This window comes from Chiroxiphia lanceolata, chromosome 3 (assembly GCF_009829145.1).
Source record: "Chiroxiphia lanceolata isolate bChiLan1 chromosome 3, bChiLan1.pri, whole genome shotgun sequence".
Classification (NCBI taxonomy): domain Eukaryota; kingdom Metazoa; phylum Chordata; class Aves; order Passeriformes; family Pipridae; genus Chiroxiphia; species Chiroxiphia lanceolata.
Window position 1 is genome coordinate 48,353,560 of NC_045639.1, and position 20,870 is coordinate 48,374,429.

At 42.4% G+C, this 20,870-nt stretch overlaps 1 protein-coding gene across 1 annotated transcript; it reads right to left on the reverse strand.

Annotated features, from left to right (window-relative positions):
* Nucleotides 1-9,869: 9,869 nt before the first annotated feature.
* SF3B5 (splicing factor 3b subunit 5) lies at nt 9,870-11,244 on the reverse strand. The gene has a single exon (XM_032683814.1). The coding sequence runs from the start codon at nt 11,033-11,035 to the stop codon at nt 10,775-10,777; it is 261 nt and encodes an 86-aa protein (XP_032539705.1). The 5' UTR covers nt 11,036-11,244; the 3' UTR covers nt 9,870-10,774.
* Nucleotides 11,245-20,870: the final 9,626 nt, after the last annotated feature.

Consider the following 20,870-nt stretch of genomic DNA (forward strand, 5'->3'; position numbering starts at 1 on the left):
GCTACAGCAGTGAAATGATTGTGGTTGACAAGTTAAGAGCTCAGTACAGGAGCACTCTCCACTGCAAGGCCACAGAGGTTTAGGTGCCAGAGAGAGCCTTCCCTGAGAACTTGCATGAGCCCGATTGCCAAGAGGTGCATGGAGCCCAGTATTGTGACCCACCACATAGGAATCAAGCTGACCAGCTTTTGGCCCATGAGTACACAAGTCAAGGCCAGGTTGGATGGGGCTTTGAGAAACCTGGTCTAGTGGAATGTGTCCCTGTGGCACGGGGGCTGGAACTATTCGATCTTTAGGAACCCTTCCAATCCAAACCATTCTATCATTCTATGACAGCAGTGTCTGCTGGGACTGGGGCAGAAACATGAGGTGAATGCCCATCTCTCTCCCACTCATTAGTTTCAAAGTAATCGCAAAAAAAGTCAATAGCATCTCCAGGGGCGCAATGATTCTTGCTTTTGGTACAAGGATTCTGGACTTTGATGTTACTTAGGTGGTAAGATTTTGGTTCAATTAGATTGTGCTGATACCAGACAGGGTGGGACCACTAAGACTCCCGAGTTTGAGGTGTTATGACCTGGGGAGCTGTCATGATGATCCAGTACTTCCTCTGCAAAACAGGGAGGAGAGAATACACATTTCAAGCCCTCCAATCCAAAGGACTTTGTAAAATTCCTTCAGTTCTAGTTCATTGGCAATACCTTAAGCTCCACCTTCTGGTGAATGGTTAAAGCTCAGGGAGAGACAATGATAGAAGTCAAGTTAGAACTGAAAAGTTGTCAAGACAATACTATTCAAGTATAAAAATGCTGGAACTACACTACATATTTCAGGATAAGGCACTGATCATCAACAAAGTTTCCACAAAACAGTTTTGAAAGGCATCATAGTGTTTTATTTCACGTAGTTTTATTATGCTGGATTCCATTTTCTTCACTTTATATAAACTGTCATGCTATAAAATAAACTTTATGTTTCAACTATCCCTAAGCAAAACAGTTTGGAATACCTTGTTACACAAAACCTTTCAGTATTTTATTTTCTCATTTCATTGAAGTGAACAAAAATACATGTTGAAATGTTAAAGTTTCTCTGAGGACAGTGGCTGCTCCTCTGGCAAGAGCCCAGAGCCTTCAAGTTTTGTGTTGCTCATGGCTAACTAATTCTTCTCTTTTCTGTGCACAGAGACAGGTGCAGATAGCAGCAGAAGTTGTTGACATGAGGTCCCTGGCTTGTCAGCAAAGTCTGCATCACTGACTTCCTCCCTTAGGTGCTGTTCAGTAAAGACATAGGTAATTGAAGCATGGAGGCCAAAGCAGAGTGTTAGGTGTGGGCAGTGTTCAAATGGATGGCTGAACATCTCAACCTGGACTGTTAGCCTGGGCCTCTTCTCTCTTGTGCTTCTCCTCACACCTCTTCCCACCGCCTGGCCTAGCCCGGTCTGCTGTCAGCCTCTGAACCAAGTCTTCCTCCCACCACAGCTTCCCCTTCCCAGGGTGTGCCAACAGCCAAGAGGAACCAGGAGAAGGAGGAGGGCAGCCAGAGTGACTCTTCCTGCACCTTGCTCATGTAAGAAGAGCAGGGCATGGGAGAGGGAGCCCAGCACAGCCTGCCCTTGCTACTTTTCCTTTCCAAGACTGTACTGACAGCAAGTCAGTGGCTATGGGAGCCCCTTCTGTGTGCACCAGCCTCCCTTTGCAGGTCACTCTGCTCCAGCAGTAGGGAACAGGGTTTCCAGCTGCTGTTGTCTTGAAACACACTTGGTAATGCCACTGCAACCAGTGGCAGCCCAGCTTGTCACACCTCTGTCCATGAAAACCCATCCCACTGGTAAATGAGTTCCTGAGCAACTGAGTAATATGAAGCAGGATCTGTATGAATAGGGAAAGACACATGGTAATGCTGTTGAACCAATAGCTCAAAGGTCACATAACCAGCTACCCAAAGAACTTAATCTTGCTATTTTAAGCAGTTTTTTCTCTCTTCTCAGTAATGGCAGTGAGCACACACAAATCAAAACCAGTGCCATCATAATGACACTCTGGGTCATGGGATGACTCTATAAATAGTTGTGGAAGAGCATGAAGAAACAGGGAAAAAGCCCAAGAGCTGGCCATCTCACTCAGGCTCTAACCACTGTCAAGTCCTTTGAAAGTACCATAACAAAAAATATTTTGAGGAATTTGAAGCTGAAAATAAGCAGACATGGGCATCACAGTGTCCTCCTCCAGGTACACATAGCAACAAAGAGGAAATTACAATGGGGAGAGGCCTTCCCAGGAAATACAACAATATCATTACATTAAATCAACTAGTTTGAAAAGCAAGGTAAAAATGGAAGGACAAGAGCTGCTGTTGCTTCAGAGTGCTCAAGCTCTTGTGTTATCTGTGCTGCTGACTCCTATAATTTCTGAGGGTTTTTTCTGGCATGTATTTGTTTCTGGCACATCTTACAAGCACTTGCAGTGTTCTTACGTGACGGTAAGGTTTGTAGACTCTGCACATCCACAAAACATCCCTGCAATATGAAATCATATGCAAAGCAGAATCCTTTGGAAGACTGTATTTTCATAAGCCACAACTTCATAGTATCTAGAAGACAGATTTTCAAGATTAATCAGTCTTCCTTTAGTTTGAAAGTGAAATAGCTATCTGGAGTGTGCCAAGATGATACTTGGAAGGAATAACACTTGAAAACACATTATCCAACTTCTGACCCAGTCTATGTATAATACACGTATATACACACACAGATGCACACACGAAGTGACAGCTCATCATGAGACTTTTTTACCTCTGCTGTTCCTAAAAGCCCCAAAGCTCTCTGTTCCTATGCCATGAGAGAGAAAATACTAAAACATATACAGTTTTAAAGAGCAATTTGGATATGTTTTTTTGGAAGGTAGGAGAAGGGTTGGATCCAGCCACCCCATGGGACACAGGGGCTGGACCATGCAGCCAGTCTTCCATTATACCATATAGACTGTCTCCATTGCCTGATGCCCAGGGCTAAAAAGGGCCTTGTCCTCACCACTCCTCCTCCCCTGGAGCAGGGCCCCTCCCCTTCCCTGCTCCAGAAAATCCATGCCAAGGTAAAAAAATTTCCTTCCACCTAATTAGCTTGAGTCATTTCCTTGTTGATACCTTCTGACCAATTCCCAGAAACAGAAGGTCTTTCCCATGTGGCATCCCACCTACCAGCAGCATGTGGGGAAGGAGATGACTCTGTAGAACTGTGCTTCCCTTACTGGAGAAGCTGGAAGATGTGGGCAAATGAATCAGGGCTGAAGGATGCTCATGAGATCCAGGAAATTACAGAGCCCCGCAGAACTGGCTTACATGCAAGCAAATGTTGCATGATGCTATAGATACTGATCCTGGTATGGAGTACAAACTGTGTTCCTACAGAGCTGACTGCTGGATTTGGAATGATCTCCAGGGGCAACACAAGCACAAAAGGCAATTAGAGCTGTACACTGTTCACCCAGCTGACTCCCCCAAAAGAAGCCAGACCTCTACATCTTGATTTGGACACAAAGCTGATAAAGCACCTGGTCTTCCTCCCCTTGCAACTGCACTCCCTGATGCTGAGAAAGTCACCAGCTGCCTGGTGCAGTGAAAAAGGAAGGTTCAGGTGGGATGCAGTGCTTCAGCAGGTAACTGTGGGCTGCAGCACATCACACCAGTGACCAAATTCACAATGTGGGTTTGACACCACCTGGAATGGGACAGACCACAAAAGCTGCTGAGAGTTGCTGCTCCCCATCTAGACTGCTTTTAAAAACTCCACTTTTGCTCCATTTTGCAAAACTCCATTTTACTCTTTACTCTAGCCACAGCAACTGCAGGGAAGAATTCAATTCTGGAAGGTCTCCAATCTGGATTAGTATCTCAAAATACGTATACATAGAACCAACTTGGAGCTGCAGCCTTCTCCAAATTATTCCACTGGACAGTTGACACAAGCCAGTTGCTCACTGACAGCCCAAAGCAGAGCAATTATTCATAGTCTAATAATTCATAGTCTAGCTTTGCCAAAGATTGGGTTTTTTTCTTCAGACATCATCAAAAGAAGGAAACTGAGGTATCACCACCAGGAAGAAGTGTTGAGTGGCTGCGATGTCAAGCAGTAGCAGTGCTTGTTGTGTGTGGTGTGTCACAGTGTAGCTATCTGTTTGCAGTGGAAAGGACAGACAGAAAACAGAGTAAGGAGGGGGAAGCAGTGGTCTGCACTGAGGCTACGCCAAGGCCAACAGCCAAATTCAGCACTGAGCTCTCACTGAGTCCTGCTGACATCAGGGATGCAGTGAATAAAAGTGAGACATGAAGGAGGTTAGGGAGAGGTCTGGAATTCATTAGTTTCCCGTTTGAGGGGGAATAGTGGCACTTTGTTCCCTGGGAATTCAGATACAATGCTGTCTTCTTTACTGCCGCAGCAACAGTCCCTTCCCTTTAATCCCCCTATGCACTAACACGGGTGGGACATGACTTATCTGTGATTAAATCCTGGCAGGTAACATAAAAACCCCTACCCTGCTAACTGAGCCATGGAATTACATGAGGATAGTCCCAAACCAAGTAGAAAACTGAAGAAAACTAAGCTACTCCTTTGATTCATCCTACATGCCCCATGGTAGCTCAGCAGCTGGCAAATCAATCAGCAGGGATCACCAAAGGCTGGAGCAGTCCCTTGACATATGAATCCCTTCCAAATACACAGGCCTCAAGGGTCCACCACTGGCTTTCAAGTGCCTCAGGTGGGTGCCTACAGTTTGGTGGGGTAAGCTGAGTGCTGGCAGGGCATGCAAGTTCAACTGAGGTGCACGTGACCTCAGAAACATACCACAGCACCTCTCCTCCATCCTGCAGAGGCAAGGGCAGCCCACAGATCCACTTTGCCCAGCAAACATCAAATGCAGCACATTCTGGTTGTGACTGGGAAGATGGCTGGGCATAAAAATTAGAGGAAACTGAGAAGCTATATTCACATCCTAACAGAAGTTATAATGGTACTGAAATTATAGGGTAAAATGCATCTGCTGCTCCCTGGATGGAATGCAGTTGACAGCCCCACAATGATTCCCCGCACAACAGTAAGCACCTGCTCAGGGGGATGGAATGGAGGGTGGAGCAGAGTGGAGCAGAGTGGAGGCACCACGGCCAGCTTTTGTTGAAATCCTTGCAGGGAGGGGAACTCAGTGGTACTTTGCATCTGATAAGCCACATAGCACCTGTAAATGAAAGGAGATAGGAACAGATATCTTGCTGATGAGCCAATAACTGTGGTGAAATCTCCTTGGATGAAATCGGTTCATTAAAGCCTAATTGTAATATTAATGCACACCTTCATCCCAAAGTTACTCACCTCAAGGTACAACTACCCTCCACTGGGCATGCGCTCTAGGTTTTTTTGATTGTATCTTTAAAAGCAAAGTAAGAAAATTTTACACCAATCAGCAACAAAGGTATTTATGACTAAAGTCACTCAAGCTCCACCTAAAGAAATAGTATAAAATTAAGTCAAGAGCAGGGGAAAAGCTAGGGAAGACTCCATTGTAACTGCTGGGATCAGTCGATGGGCCGAATCTGTCTTCTCCTCCCATAGGGTTGCCTATTGGGTAAGAACTGTATACACGCTGAATACTTTTACTGGGATTAGAACTTGTCTGTGTATTGCTTTAAATAAGTTTTTGCAGTCAGATATCATCACTGGCAACCTTCAAACCTGTCAAAATTTTATATTAATAAAGTGTTATTCCGTAAACTGTTAGTGGTGGTCCTTCCCAGGCACTAACAGTTGCCAGCAGTGGGTAATACACTCTAATAAAGTGGGAAGACCTGCTGAGGGGTCTCCTTTACGCTGCTGGCATAGTTCCCTAAAAAAGGCAGTCAAATCACCCTCCAATCCAGCAGGACTGTTCAGTGAAGAGTCCCCATAACAATGCTAACAGACTGGATGGGCACAAGGGTCTCGGCTTTCCTGGGGCACTGACAGACAAATAAAACACTAAGGGTCAAGTAAACCCCCCCACAGTAAGGGTTGAGGAAATTCCCCCCTTTTCATTTGACAGTATGACCCACCAAACACCCCAAGAAACAACCAGATGAAGCTGTGACATACAAGAAGGGAAGTATTATTTTGTTGGTCTGTAAGTCCATGTCTCTTGAATCATCTTCTCACCTGCCCACTGGGGAGAAACAGGAGATGACTGTAAGCAAGAATTGCCCTGCTTTCTTGGCTGCCATCCCCTATGTTTTGGGACCTGGTCACAGTGCTCTGGTAAATTCTCTGCAACTCTTTGCTCCCCAGTCTGCCAAGGCACTCTTACCCTTCAGCAAGAGAGACTTACCCTGAATTATCGCAGTTGGTTTCCTAAAGAGCTAACACCAAATACCTGGGAGTTACAGCCAGGGCAATTAGGGCTTGAACTTGAAGCACACTGTAGTTACCTACTTTAGGGCAGCTGTCTGAGGGGTTTTTTCTGCCCTGTTTTTTTCCTTGCAGTGCCTCAATGATGACAGGAAAGTGCCTCCAAGGAAAGAGGCGAAGACTCCAAATACTTGACACTAAAGTAAGGATGTGCAATAGGCACTAGCTACAGAGTAACTGGTATGTCCTCATGGTTAATTTACTGCAAGTCACCTGTTCTTGAGTCCTTATCTTCAGATAAAGTTATCTTATTGCAGGAAAAGAGCACCCCCATAGAGCGATGGCCAGGAACAGGCATTTTACTTTGCATTCACATCCTCCCTTATTTTCTTTGTGTAGACAAGGCCTGAAGTTCTCTGCTTAGGTTTGCCAAGAAAAATGCTCTGTTCCTGGTTCATGATGATAGCTTTCCTGGGAATGTCCTTTGAGAAGGGGAGGGAGAAGAGGTGGCAGGAAGATAAGACTTCACAAAAAGGCTTCCAGCTAACTGCCATAAGGGCAGCAGAGAGGATAAAAATCTCTTTCTCTAAGAATTATTAAGCACTGTCATCCCTTCACCCTGCTGTCCCCTACCGCCTCATTTCCTAGAAAACATACATCATGTCCAACAAGTAATGCCTTAATACAGTCCTTGGTTGCAAAGCACCTGGCAGGGTACAAGCCTTCATCCACAAAGATGAGAAGTAACCTGAAGGCCTGATCCAGAGAGACGCTGAGTGCTTGAACCCTCTCTGTGATTCAGTGGGAATCTCCAGATAAGAGAGCAAAAGCTGCATAAGATCCAGGTCTGGATGACTAACAGACTGAATGTTCAGTGCCCTGCTCAGTAGGCTGGTAAATCCTCACCTGCAGGTGAGCAAAGCCTCACAGGGCCAGCCTGTGGCCCTGCACTGCCCTCTCCAGCCTTGACTTTCTACCAAGACAGTCATCTTATCCTGCTGCTGAGATCCCACAGGCCTGGTTGCTTCCTGTGCCTTGCTTGATGAGCATATGGTTCGTCTCTTTTCCTTAGAGCCTCATCATTAAACAAGCAGTCAAAATACTGGGAATAAAATCACAGAGTGGAGCGCTGGGGAGCTGCCTGCCAAAGCCCTTGCTCACTCCAGCTTCCCAGGGTCATCCCAGGACAGCTGCAGTTAACTTTGCAGTGCTCACAGATTTGTATGCAAATAGCTGATTGAGAACCCTGTCTTAGGAGGAAAACATTTCAACAAGCAATGAAAAGCAGAATATAGCTCTTCAAACAACACTTATATCAAGGCCTGTTTGCAGCTCACTAACAAAGTCCCAAAACTCTGGAGCGGGTATAAAAGACTTTTCCAGCCTGCAGGGAAGTTTGCAGAAAACAGCTCACTAATGCAATTGCTTCACTGCACAAATGTTAACTAATGTACTGCTATCATTCTGATAGATCAGAAAATAAAAAAAGATGAAGGCATTCAAAACTATAGTGCTTTGTGCTCCTATACTGCTCTATTCACACATGGTGAATAAAAGGTACAACATGTTTTGAACCTTAGAACTATCCCGTTGAACAAAGTTACCTATTTCTGCCTATTGGAAAGTTTTACTAAATTTTTAAGTATCCACCTATGTTTTCATAGGAACTTTGCAAGATAGCATGCAATTCTGTTAGTTATCTGTGCCTTCAGTTAGATAGTAGCATCACTTGCTGCCCTCTGGTGTAGCAAAAAAAAAAAAATCACTTTAATGAAAAGTAACTCAAATATAGGAATTGAGTAAACTGTCAAGATTTCTCAATCTATAAAATAACTAGCAAACCTCATTTATGCTGCCTGTTGTAGGAGATAGCCACCTTACCAAAAGAATGGTACAGAAACTCAGGAAAATGAGCCAGATATCACAGCAGGAAGCCCACTTGAAGCCATACTCCTTGGACATAAAAAAGAACATAATGCAAATATCAAGCCAATTTATAAAACAAACAGTACCCTTCATCCTTCAGTCAGGACAGAGGTAAAAACCAGATACATCCCAATAGGGCAAGTAATTAACACTGTTCTTAAAAGGCTTTACCCTTTTCAATTCTAAAATGTAAAAGAGTTCACTGCCTTCATTGGTTTTAAAACTGCTTTGGGATCTAGGAAAAATACCACAGCCCAGGAACAACCTCCCAGTTCTCTTTAAGTTTATCTTGAATTTTAGGAATTACAACTTCTCTTTGTTTTTCTCTATTTCTTAAGAAAGTGTTTGTAATGTTTCATCATCATTAGTACAGACACTCTAAAACCCCAATTCAACCACACTAAAAACAGAGGTGTGTACCTAACTGGGATTCAAGCAAGTATACCCAGAACCAGCAAGTTCATTCATCACGTAACCCTGGACTTGTCCCTGAAGGCTGTTTGGCCTTTATAGTGAAGAGCTGGCCTGTAAACAGGATTAATCTTTACTTATGTGTCATATATTTGTTGCTCACATTTTAAAATGTACTGAGAATATCCACGGATAGAGCGAATTGTTAGTTTATACTCAGAGAAATCCTCCTTGAAATGTTCTAATTTATGCAGGAGCAATTAAATTGCATGGTTTCTGTTCTTCCTTCCATGTAAGCGATTCAGGACTTGTCTTCATAAAACATTGCAGCTTTCAAACCATTATAAAAGCACCTGTTATCCTCACTCCAGCTTTTCTGCTTCCCAAGGCCCAGCACTAAGGCTCAAGCTCCTTTGCCACTGCCTGTTGCACACACCAACTGCCTGCCAGCAGAGGAGACAACTTATGGAACCAGTCATGGGGTTCAGTGAAGTCATTGATGCTTCTGTTCTTGTTTTCTCTCTGGAGAGAGTAGCCACAGTGTATGTAAGGCAAGAGAAACAGGAACGAGCAGCTTTTGCCATGGAACTCTCCCGTGCCACCCTTTCTCACTAAGCATGCTGCCTATTCCTATAGGAAAAGGCAAGTTTCTAAAATTTGGTAGGAGAACAGACTTTTAAGGGGAACCATAACAGGAAACTTGCTTGATTTAGATATAATTTTTGTCCGATTTTTGCAAGACTGCATTGCATACAAGTAAGTGCTTGAACTCAACTTAAGGAAAAAACTTTCAGCTGCGTTCTTCAGTATGTGAGGAAGAGATGCTCTTCAAATTACCTGCACCAGCTTGTAGGCAAACTGAAAAACAGTTTTCTACAAATCCCCCTCATTTATTGGAAACTGAAGCAGCTTCCCACAGAACTTGCAAGTAAAATTTCTTTAGGACTTCACCCATGCCCTCATCTTACTATGTGCAACCAAGTTTGAAAAATGCCACCTTTGAATTCCTCAGAAGAGGGATGTACTGACTTGAGATTACGGATTTACAAAAAAAAATCATTGATAAACTTGTCTTAATAGAATCACAAAACACTGGATTTTCCTCTCTAATGTTAATACAAATAAACAAAAAAAATCCAAAGCAAAATCACCCCACCAACAGTTACTATGCTTCATGTCAGAAATGAGAGCACTTTATTTCTCTAAGCAACATATCTCTAAGTTTTACTCTGAGGTCTTTCCATTCATTACAACTCAATATTTATTTTTACCGCAAGTGAATAGAAAGCCTATTTTAAGTGACAAATCAGAATCAACATCAATTCAGTATGCAATCTGATCTAAGACTGTGTCACCTGGAGGCATTCTACTTCAAACTACTAGCAAATAACCCTCATGTTCTTATTCCATATTAACAGTGCTGAACCCCATATTAATACCCTAGTTTGGTGTAACATAGGAAAACCTCAACCGGTATATGACTAGAAAGCATTAATATAAAAAAAGGTAGCTAAGTTGGATCAGAGAGGATCAAGGTTTTAAGAACTTCAAAGTACAGGACAGAGGAAGACAAGCCAAGAAAACAGGGTTTAGAGAAAAGCTATTTTGAAGTTTTAAAGCACTAGAACAACTGCCTTATGCTATACCACAAGCCACCCCAAACAATAATGCTAACAACAAATCAAACCCTCTGAGTTCCAACAAGCTTCTTCTCTCACTCATCAAAACAACAGAGTTCTGTAAGCAAGCATCAATCGACCTGGCGGGGAAAAAGCTATCTATGAAGTATCCGAGTCTTGCACTTCAGGTGGCTGTATTGAAACGCTTAACACCGAGCAACAGCATTCCTTTTGGAACAAAAAGCTCTTACTAGCAGATTACCAAACAGAACATCAGAAATGCCCAGCAGGCTTTATTGTTGTCCGTTTGAAAAAATCCGAAGGACTGTACAGTCAGAGGAGCCGGCGCTGTCCAGAAGCAAGCATTTTACAAGACTTCTCCCCCGTCAGTGCTTCGCGGGAACCACAGGCGAGGGCGGCGGCGGGACGGGAGGATGGAGGAGGAGGCCTAAGACTCGTCGGGCTTGTCGGCGGGCGGCCCGCAGGGCTGCAGCATCTTCTCCATCAGGTTGAAGCGGACGCGCGCCTTGCTCTCGTTCTCGGCGATGGCGAAGTAGTTGAGCAGGTCGAAGTGGCCCATGTAGGAGCAGTACGAGTCCCGGTGCTGGTTCACCAGCCACTCCCACTTGGTGGTGTCGGCGTGCCCCGTGCCGATGTACTTGGACTGCAGGTGCTCGAGCTGGCTGTGGATAGTGTAGCGGTCCGTCATGGTGCGGCGGAGCGAGGGATGGCGAGCGGGATGGCGAGCGGGATGGCGAGCGGGATGGCGAGCGGAGGTGACGCACCCCGGCAGAGGGATCTGTTCCGGCGGGCGCAGCAGCGCTCGCTCGGCTTTTCCTGCCGCAGGGCCCGATGGGAGCGCGCCGGAAAAGGCCTCCCGGGAGTTGTAGTTCCTCTCCGCCCCGCCCTGGGAGCTGGAGGGCTGCGGGGCGGGCCCTGGCGTGGTTAAATATTGATGCTGTAATAAAATAATTTACTGCCACTTCAGTCACTTCAGTCGGCTAATCCAGTAATTACAACCCCAGGCCGGCATCTGCAACACATCGTTATTGTAAGGCACGTACTTGAGGATTAAGGACTAGCTCCGGATCTCGTATTCTCGACGCGGGTGCAAGGCTGCACCTCGAGTTAAGCCAGGTGCTTAGCTGAGCGTCAGCCTAAAGCCTTGAGCCTCCAGTTAATTTGTAAAGCAGAGATACGGCTTTGATATTGCTCGATTCACCAGAGAATCAAGGGGCGTGCACTATCGAATCTGGCCACAAAACGCCCAGATAATGGATCATGGGGAAAGACATCAGAAAATCTGTGTTTGCCTGGGGATGTCAGAAAACAGAAAAGCGAAGCCCCGAGGCTCACGCTTCAGGGCACAGCTTATCACAGCTCCTGACGCTGTCTCTGTATAAACTGCATCTCTTTCTAAACAAGGGACGTGGGAAGTCTGGCTCTGGAGAAGGAAAAGGCTACCAGAAAAACTGCCAGCACGAGCAACCCAACACTCCTTTTCATTAGCCCTTTGCTTGGTTAGAGGGCAACACAGCACTTTCTGTGGTAGAGAAGTGGCTTAAGAAGTCGACATAGAGAAAATCTGAAGAGGTGCACAGCATTTGTGGGTCCTTCCAAGACAAGAAACTTGGTAAGGTTACTTACTGCTACGTGCAGCTGAGGCAAAGTACTGTATGTCCCATCCCTGTTCCTTTGGAAGGTGGAGAGCTCTGAGTCACTCTTCCCTAGGCAGGCTGTAAAGCTGAGCCAAAATTGAATATTAATTTTGGAAAGGATTTTTTGACAGTGCAGGTGGTATTTTATGTGAATGTTAAACTCCCAGGCAGGTAGTATTTTATGTGAATGTTAAACTCACAAGCAGATATAAACCCCACAGGAATTATAAATTGCACTGGCTATTTTCTTCGGTGAAAGTTGCGCTTGAAATAAATTTTATCGCTCACCAAATAAGTAGTCTCTCTTTTCCAGCTCTATTCAAGAGCTTACATAATGTTAAATTTAAAAAGCATGTAAGGATTTGTGCTTTCATATGATAGTAGTGTTTTTAATTACTTGTTTTAAAATAGGAAAGACACATTGCAAGAAATTTTCCAATAGAACACTGAGCTATTTCTTCCTGTCCTTGTAAATGCTCTGTATTCAAAAGAAACCCATAGAAATGTTCTGTGAAAACCCAGATGATTCTAAGCCCCTTGTTTAAAAGCAAGCTTCCTATAAAGCCAAGGCCACAGAAAGCAATGCAAAACCTATCTTCTGAAGTGTCCTTACCCTTTAATGCAAAGAACTAAATGAGGACTGCAATTTTTTATTATTATTACTTTTACAAGGATCTACTGAGTCATTGCTGTCAAGGCTTATTTAGCAGAAAGCAGATTACACAGCTGGATACAGGAATTGCATTCTGTGGTTGCTTTCAGAGAGACCGAGAGAGGAAAAACAAACAAACAAAACTCTTTAGGAGTTTCTATTTATGCTGGTATACAGAAAGATAGTCATATTCTCAACATGGGAAAACTTTCATTTTTTTTTAAAATGCCATCTTTATAAAGAGTGGGATGGCGTGAAGAATGCTAACTTTTAATAGTGCCAACACAGTGACACATAGGGTTGCTCTTAGAGCTGTTTTGAAGTTATCCTCTTGGAAACTCTAATCCAGGAGATGTGTTGATTAAAATAATCAGTCTTTGGAACAGAAAAGATTCCCAGAAGCTTATCCATCCCTTGCAGCTGTTGCAGAAGTTTCTAATAGTAGTAGGTTCATTAAACCAAACAAATATTAGAATTCTGGTTAAAAAAATAAACAAACAAACAAAGCCCCAAAGCCAACAACAACAACCAAACAAATAAAACCCCACCAAATCTGAAAGGGAAGTGTAAACTTGAAGTTTTCAGCAAGTTTTTTAGTGGGCCAGATTAAAACACTGCATTCAGGCATCCAGTGCTCTGGGAAAATATACACCAAAATTTCGTTCTGTATTGGCTTTGATCAAAAACCCTCTGAAAGTACCAGGCAAGCTTATCAACACAAGGAAGAAAAAATAGGTAGCAAAATTACCAGCCAACAGGCAAGTAACAACTACAAGTCACTACCTAACTTTAACTTTCATTCAGAAAAGACAAATTTAATCTGCTAGCTTTGAAGAATAACATCCAATTATATTCCCTTTCTCTTCATTTTTTCTTCTACAGAAAAATAAAATCTGTTGTTGGGCCTTGTTTTTCATGTTAGGTCCATGGAAAATGGATGCCTGCACTTGGGGCACTTTCACTTCAGGTTTAGGAATACTAAATGAGTGGGGGAAAAGGAGAAAGAAAGTGTGTAAGTATGCAGGTGTGCACATATGTAGATATATAGAGAGAATTACTGCTCTGTGGTAATATGCTTGTGCAATTAGGATTCCTGAATAATTTAACATTTTGGGATATTTCAAGGTTTTTGTACTGAATACCATTAAATGTAGTTATCAGAATATACAACAACCTATGCTTACTTATGGAAATCACATAATTGTGTTGATTTTAGTGCTGAAATTATCTATTTGGAGAGAAACGCCGAATCTCTTCAAGCCAAGTTTCAAGTGGTGGAAGACACTGAGAGGATGTAATGAACTGCAGAGGCCACTGGATGTCAGCGTTGGACCTTCATAAATTCTTCCATGAAACTGGAGTACCAGACTGCTCCTCCAAAATGTAGAGAAAGAGGGTAGAGAGGACCGCGAGACCAAAAAAGACAATGACAGTGGCTGCCTACTGCAAGATATAACCGAATTTTTTAATTCTTTACTGACTCTTTGGGTAGAAGTGTGAAGACATAAATACCCCACAAACAAGGGAACGTGGCAATCGTAATTGGCTGCTTCTGAGACAGAGGAAACATAGTCTTTACAAGATTGTAAAGTTTTAAACTTATGTCCACTACTAGAAATTGTCTTTCGTTATTGCTTTAATTTTATAGTGCGTAAATACTCAAACATCTGAAAGCTTCTTTTAGGATTACACAGCTGATTCTTTGCCAAAGCTATCAGATTGGAAAAAAATGGAATAAAAAATAGGGAAAGAAACAATACAGTGTATCATACCACTGAAGGCATATACTTCATGCTGCTCTGTATCAATGTAGTTAATCACATTATCTTAAATCAGACTGCAACTGGAGAAATTCATTGCTGAAAAATTGTCTTGTCCTGAGGTTCAGGACAAGCATCATTTAGGATTGATGACATGCTCAGGCTTTGATACGTTAGGGTGTATTGAACCTTGTGACAGGTTTTATTGAGTAATTTTCATCTTGTGGGAAATAACATGTTGGATTGAAAATCAACTCTTTTTAATGTCAGTTTCAACATTTTTAGGATATTTGTGTTTTGGTTTTGTTGCACCATATGCCGCCAGGGTTATGCACCGAACTTTATTAAAAATCCCTAAACAATTTCTAAAATAATGTATTCTATAATACACTATTGTTGCATGGTGGCAGAAGGAAAATGTAATGGTCCTGATCAGGTTAATTGACCCTGTGTTAGACCCTTCTCTACCAAACTGAATAGACCTGTGACCTGTGGTAACAGTGCTTTGCCTTAGGGATCACAAAGATTCTGCCTCGTAGCTTCACACTCTGTTGGTTGCTTGCAAATATTACTGTGATGTGCTACTCCTTCTGTATAGGTCTGAAAAACAGCTGTGTGCCTTAGGCATGCAGCACAATTTAATTAGCTGAATTTAGATGCCATTGAGAATTTCCTAGCAAAGTGCAGGAGCATCCTAGAAGTAGAGACACAGTAGGGGTCACTAGCTCAGCGCTTACAGATAAGACTCTGAAATAATGTGGTGATCTGAGGAATGTGATGTGGAGGGAGAAGATGGAGCACCTCTATCAAGAGCGCAGTGGAGGTCTGGGAAAGGCTGCTTTCACTTGCTGTTTAGAGGGAAGTTTTTTATTCCAAAGACATCACTTTGAAAATAAAAGCCCCTCCACTAATGTGATTAGTTACTTCTTGAGGCTAAAAATAGAGGCAATAATAGTCTTCCAGGTGAATTAAAATTGCTTTTGTCCATATACATTTTTGTAATGGAAAAGGTTTATTCTTGTAATGCATTTTGAAATAAAATGAAGTAATAATAGTAAACACAACAAAACTGGGGAGGACTACAGGACTGTCCAAGATGCAGCTGTATTCTGCCCATTTTCTTTGGGTGTCTTTCCTTCATTCACCTCAGATAAATTCCCACAGCTAATACAGCTATTAATTGTGTTCAATAAGGTATACAAAAGTAGCAATTATGAAAGATACCTCTTTAAATAGGCCCTAAAGAAGATATCAGAAATGTACACAAACTTAAATTAGAAGAAGTTGATTTGGCCATTGAGTAGCTCTGTGTATCATATTACTGTGTTCTTTCCATGTACCAGGAAGAGAAAGGACAGAGGAAGCGACTTTCCTTTTTTTAGATCTGACTCTGGAAGCTGCTTAAGGCAGCTGTTTCTTTTTTTTATCTGCCACGTAAGTATTGTGTTTTAAAAGTACTGGTTTCTACAGAATAGTACTTAAAAATGTTCTGTAACCAGGCTTTTCTCCCTCCAGCTTCCCCACTACACACACATGCACAAGTATTCATCATTTCACCTCCTTCTCTCCAGTAAGCATACAGGACATTGGTGTCATCACCCCCATCTAGACAAAAAAATCTATCATCTGTATTCTGCACAAGGTCAACCCATCTGTTAGTGCACAGTAAGTCAGTTCCTAGAAGTAAAAAATAATAGCAGAAGCATGGAGCCACTGATATCAGTGAATCATCAACTCGCCTATTTGGTGTGTGTTGTACTAACTCATGTTATGAAATTTCAGACTGTGGATTGCTCATGGAGCAAACAGCAAAAGAGAGAGGGGGTAGCAGTGGATATTTAGGATATTAGTATAATTACAGATGGAAGAATATAATTGTTCCTTCCATGCATCTCTAGGAGAAGGCATACCAATTAACCATAGAATTACAAAATCATAGAATCACAGAATGGTTTGGGTTGGAAGGGACCTTAAAGATAATCTCGTTCCAACCCTGCTTCTGTGGGCAGGAACACTTTCCACTGGACCAGTTACAAACCCCCTGCTGTGGGGTGGACACGTTCCACTAGACCAGGTTGCTTAGAGCCCCATCTAACGTGGCCTGGAACACTTCCAGGGGTGGGGCATCCACAGCTTCTCTGGGAAACCTGTTCCAGTGCCTCACCACTGCTATAGTAAAGACTTTTTAAGATCAAAAGTAAGTCAATCCTCCTTCAGCTTAAGGCCATTCACCCTTGTCCTATCACTACATGCCCTGCTAAAAAGTTCCTCTCCAGCCATTTTATAAGCCCCCTTTCAGTACTGGAAGGCTGCTATAAGGCTTCTCTATTTACCACTTGTTTCTCTACCTGGGTTGGGAACTTCCTCATTTGAAATAAGAAATGTACATGAGCCTCTTGCATTTACTGTGAAAGTAAAGCTCTCACTAATAAGGTGATACAGTTACTTTCAGCTTTATCTAAATATTGCTGTTTATTACTTTTAAGGCAGATAGAATGTAATTTTTCACAGCACCAAGCACCATAGAAAAATTAATATATTCAAATCACAGCTCGTGGTAACTCAAGATAAATGACTTCTTGATGACTGTTTTCATTGTTGGCGATGTCTTATTAAGCTGAAAATTGCTTAATTGACCAGATCCTCAAAATAATAAAGTAAACCCAAAGTGCTGAGACTTGGCAAGGAATAAACCACTGGAAGCAAGGTATTTATAGTCAGGAATGGGCAATATTAGTAATGCATGGTGATAACCATCCCATCTATGCATTTTGGAATGTGATTTGATATCTTGAAAGAGAATTGTTGGTTTTGGAAAACAAACTTATGCAAGGAGTACATCAGAAAGATGTTATCTCTTTAAGATTTTTGTATTTCTCCCCACCTCCTCAGAATTATGCAGATTGAGAAACTTTGAAACCAACCAAAAGCCAAAAAACTACTGGACAAAAAAGTCAACTGACCCTGGAAATTTTTAAGTAAGCTTTTAAGTAGGTGATTTTTTTGCTGTTGTTTGTAAGTAAGAGGGTACTTAGTTTTAGAAAATTAAAGCTGAAATATTCACATATTCGACTGATTGCAGGGAAAGAGGCTTTAAGAAATGCACCAGTCATTGTGAAAACTGTTGGCACTGGGGCCGTAATGTAGAGCCCCAACAGGATGTGCGTAGATCGCGTAGATGACGGCTGATGCATCTCTCAGAATAGCTGTTGTGAAGAACAGATGATTTGGTATTCACATGCAACTGTGCGTTGAAACACATTTTTGACATTTTGGAAAAGCCTTCAATATGGAGCAAAAACATTTGCAAACCATAACTCTCCGTTCCCTTTTCCCTATCTTTTTCAGCCTCATGTAACCTAATGAGTTCCTCTTGGCTAAGGTGTTCTCCTACAGTGTTTGTACTGCAGTTCACCCAATGGGGCCTCATTCACAGCCTCATGGTGGGATGGTTATAATACCAGCTATCATGGCTATTTGTGATGTTCACCTCTGGACATGGGCATAAAGACACCTGGTTTTGAACAGGACTAGTGGGATATATTTCTTACAGTCAGAGAGAGAGAAGTGCAGTCTATCAGGTGACTTCTTCACTTTCAGTTCCAAATGCAGTCTTGAAGTTCTGTCAGTAGACTTAAGAACTTGGACTTAGGTTAGGTATTTTTAGTGCTAAGGCTATTGGCAGCAGCTCTTCATACTTGGCACCTCAAAAGGACCAAGCCTGAAGGGTAAGGAAAGCTTATTGTTGGTGCTAGCAAAAAGTCAGCATTCAAGGAACAGGCTGGGGCAAAGATTCCCATGCCAATGTATGCATGAGTCTGTAACTGCCTGTAACTGTCATGATATCTCTGTCCTTGTCACACTCAAAGACATAGGAAATTATTTGCAAGACTAGAAAGAAAAGTCAAAGACAATTAAAGTAATTAATTCTCAACTACATTGCAATTACAGCAAGTTGCCAGATGATTTTTATTAGTAAGGGATGAACACACAACAGTAACAACAGAAAACAGTATCAGAAAAAAAAATCTCTCTTTTAGTTAAAGGGCCATGAACATTGGCCAGTGTAATCCCATGACAGTTTTTGTCTCCCCCATTTAATTAATTCTTTGTGTGATTCTCCTATAAAATGTATTTACTCTCTCTCACATAGGTAACTGCACTCAGAATAAAGGCTCTACAATCTTTTCCGTACCGTGGCTGCCTACTGAATTTATCACTGTGAAAAGGTGACTGACTCAGCTGCTGAACTGATTTGTCTTGTCAGTGGAGAACAGACTTGAATAGCTGCTGAGTCACAAACTGGCTTGCATAATTGGAAGGGTAAAACAAGCTTGTTGAGTGACTCAGTTTTCAATTTGATACTCATCTCATTCCCAAATGCACATGCACCTGTATTTTGAGACAGCAGGGATAGTTAATTACAGTTTGAATCATTTCAGTGGTACCCATGGAATGTCTCCTTCTGAAACATTCTTCTGTTCAATTCTCTCTCCTGTAACCCCTGGGGATCTGGCCAAGTGTTTCTTCCTTCATGCAGGGGAAAAAAGAAATCTGTGTTTTCCATCACTACTAAAACCAGTCACCCTTACTATCCTAACAGATCCCCCCACAGAGCTTAAATCAAAAGCACAGTATCAATACTTTTCACCCTTTTTAAGGGACTAATATTGCCCTATTTAAAGGACTTATCTATAAGCTATTTTCAATGGTAAGTTAGCTTAGGAAGAAGGTGGATCTTTTATATATGTGTAGACTTCCAGAAGGGTGGCATAGAAATCATAAGCCAAAATCTTGCTGCAGGTGTAGGCATATTATTTTGACTGCTGTTTGTGGAAGAAAAAGTTGGTCTTTTAGCTCAGAAGACTTGATGCTCAAGAGGAATTGCATTGAGAGTTGTTTGTCTGATGCTCTGTCAGCCAAAGAAACAGAGGCATGTAACTGTGCTTTAAGAAGACGCTAGCCATAACTCTGGAGAAAAAAACTAGCTTGAAGACAGTCATCTACTTTATGGATGTCATTGTTTCCTTTATAAAAGATATTAGGAAGTGCAATAGCCATTCTTCTGAGCACTGTATAGTATCCTACAAACATTAGCTCTTTACAGCTGTACTAAGAAAGGAAAATACTGTCCTAGCCAAACAGAGCAGGATGTTGACACAAGTAGCAATGAGATCCCTTGCCAGAAGCCCCACGCTCACCTTGTGGCAGAGCAGGCTCCTTGCTGGTACTTCACTATGCCCATCACCCAGCTCTGCCTCCAGCTCTCCATGAAGGTTTTTCACTGACTCAACCCAGCACATCACCTCTAGGTGAGACTTGTTTATGACTGTAATGGTTTGATTTGGGTAAATTAGCCCTTTGGAAAATTTTAGTGTAGGTTAAGTTTCTGTTTCCTCCTACGTCCTTGAGCAGAGTCTGAACTGAGCCCACATTCACACTGACAAATTTCTTACCCTTCTCACACTGCATGCCTAGGAGCTCCTCTGAGAGCTGCATTTTGATTTGTACGCAGAGACAGTCATATCTTTAACAACAACAAGTTCTACTACTTCTGCAACAAATCTGAAAATTTCTACTTTCTTACTCAAACCAAAATGAAATTCTGTTTGCCCGGTATGAGCTGGGGGGAGGGGAAGGTGACTCCAAATTCACTTACTTGTACCAATATGCTCCATACAAACAACATGTTGTTCATTGGCCCTGATTATATCTTTTCAGCTGTTTGAATGCTTGAATGCAGCCTTCATCTCAGAAATCCCACAGCTATTGGTTATTAGGGAGCTGTCTGAAGACAAAGGTCACCTTCAACCTCTTTTTATAGTTTTCTCCTGAATGTTACTAATGGCTTGTGAAAGAACACCCTTTGGGCTAAGACAGACCTTTGGTAGTAGTTTTTTTTCAAAGAATGATACTCTAATGAAGGTACACTAGTGCAAAGTATTTCTTACAGCGGTGTGGTACTACTGAGTTTGAATTACTCTGTCTGTATCTGGGTATGAACCCCTACTTCCCCAAGGTTTTGGGCATCGGAGTTGGGATTTTTGGATCAGCTCATTAGGAAGATGGGATAACAAGTCTGGTTGTGATTTGCAGTTGTGTACGTATCTGAGTTCTAGGGGCTAGTTTGGGCTTGTCTGTAGGATCTGGGAAGCATTTCATTAAAAAAAAATGTTTTAACTGCCAAAGGCAGCTGCCAGAGCATTTGTATAATTAATTTCATTTGCTTTCTGGTTCTTGTCTTAAGGGCATTGGCTAAAGGATACACATGGTCTATTCACTCACCTGGACACATGATCCTTATCACTGAATCTCAGAATGGTTTAGGTTGGAAGGGACCTTAAAGATCATCCAGTTCCCACCCCCCTGCCATGGACAGGGACACCTTCTACTACACCAGCTTGCTCACAGCCACATCTAACTGGGCTTTGAACACTTCCAGGGATGGGGCATCCACAACTTCTCTGGGCAACT

Coding starts and splice junctions, on each gene's coding strand:
- SF3B5 (XM_032683814.1), bottom strand. CDS start 11,035: ATGACGGACCGCTACACTATCCACAGCCAGCTCGAGCACCTGCAGTCC.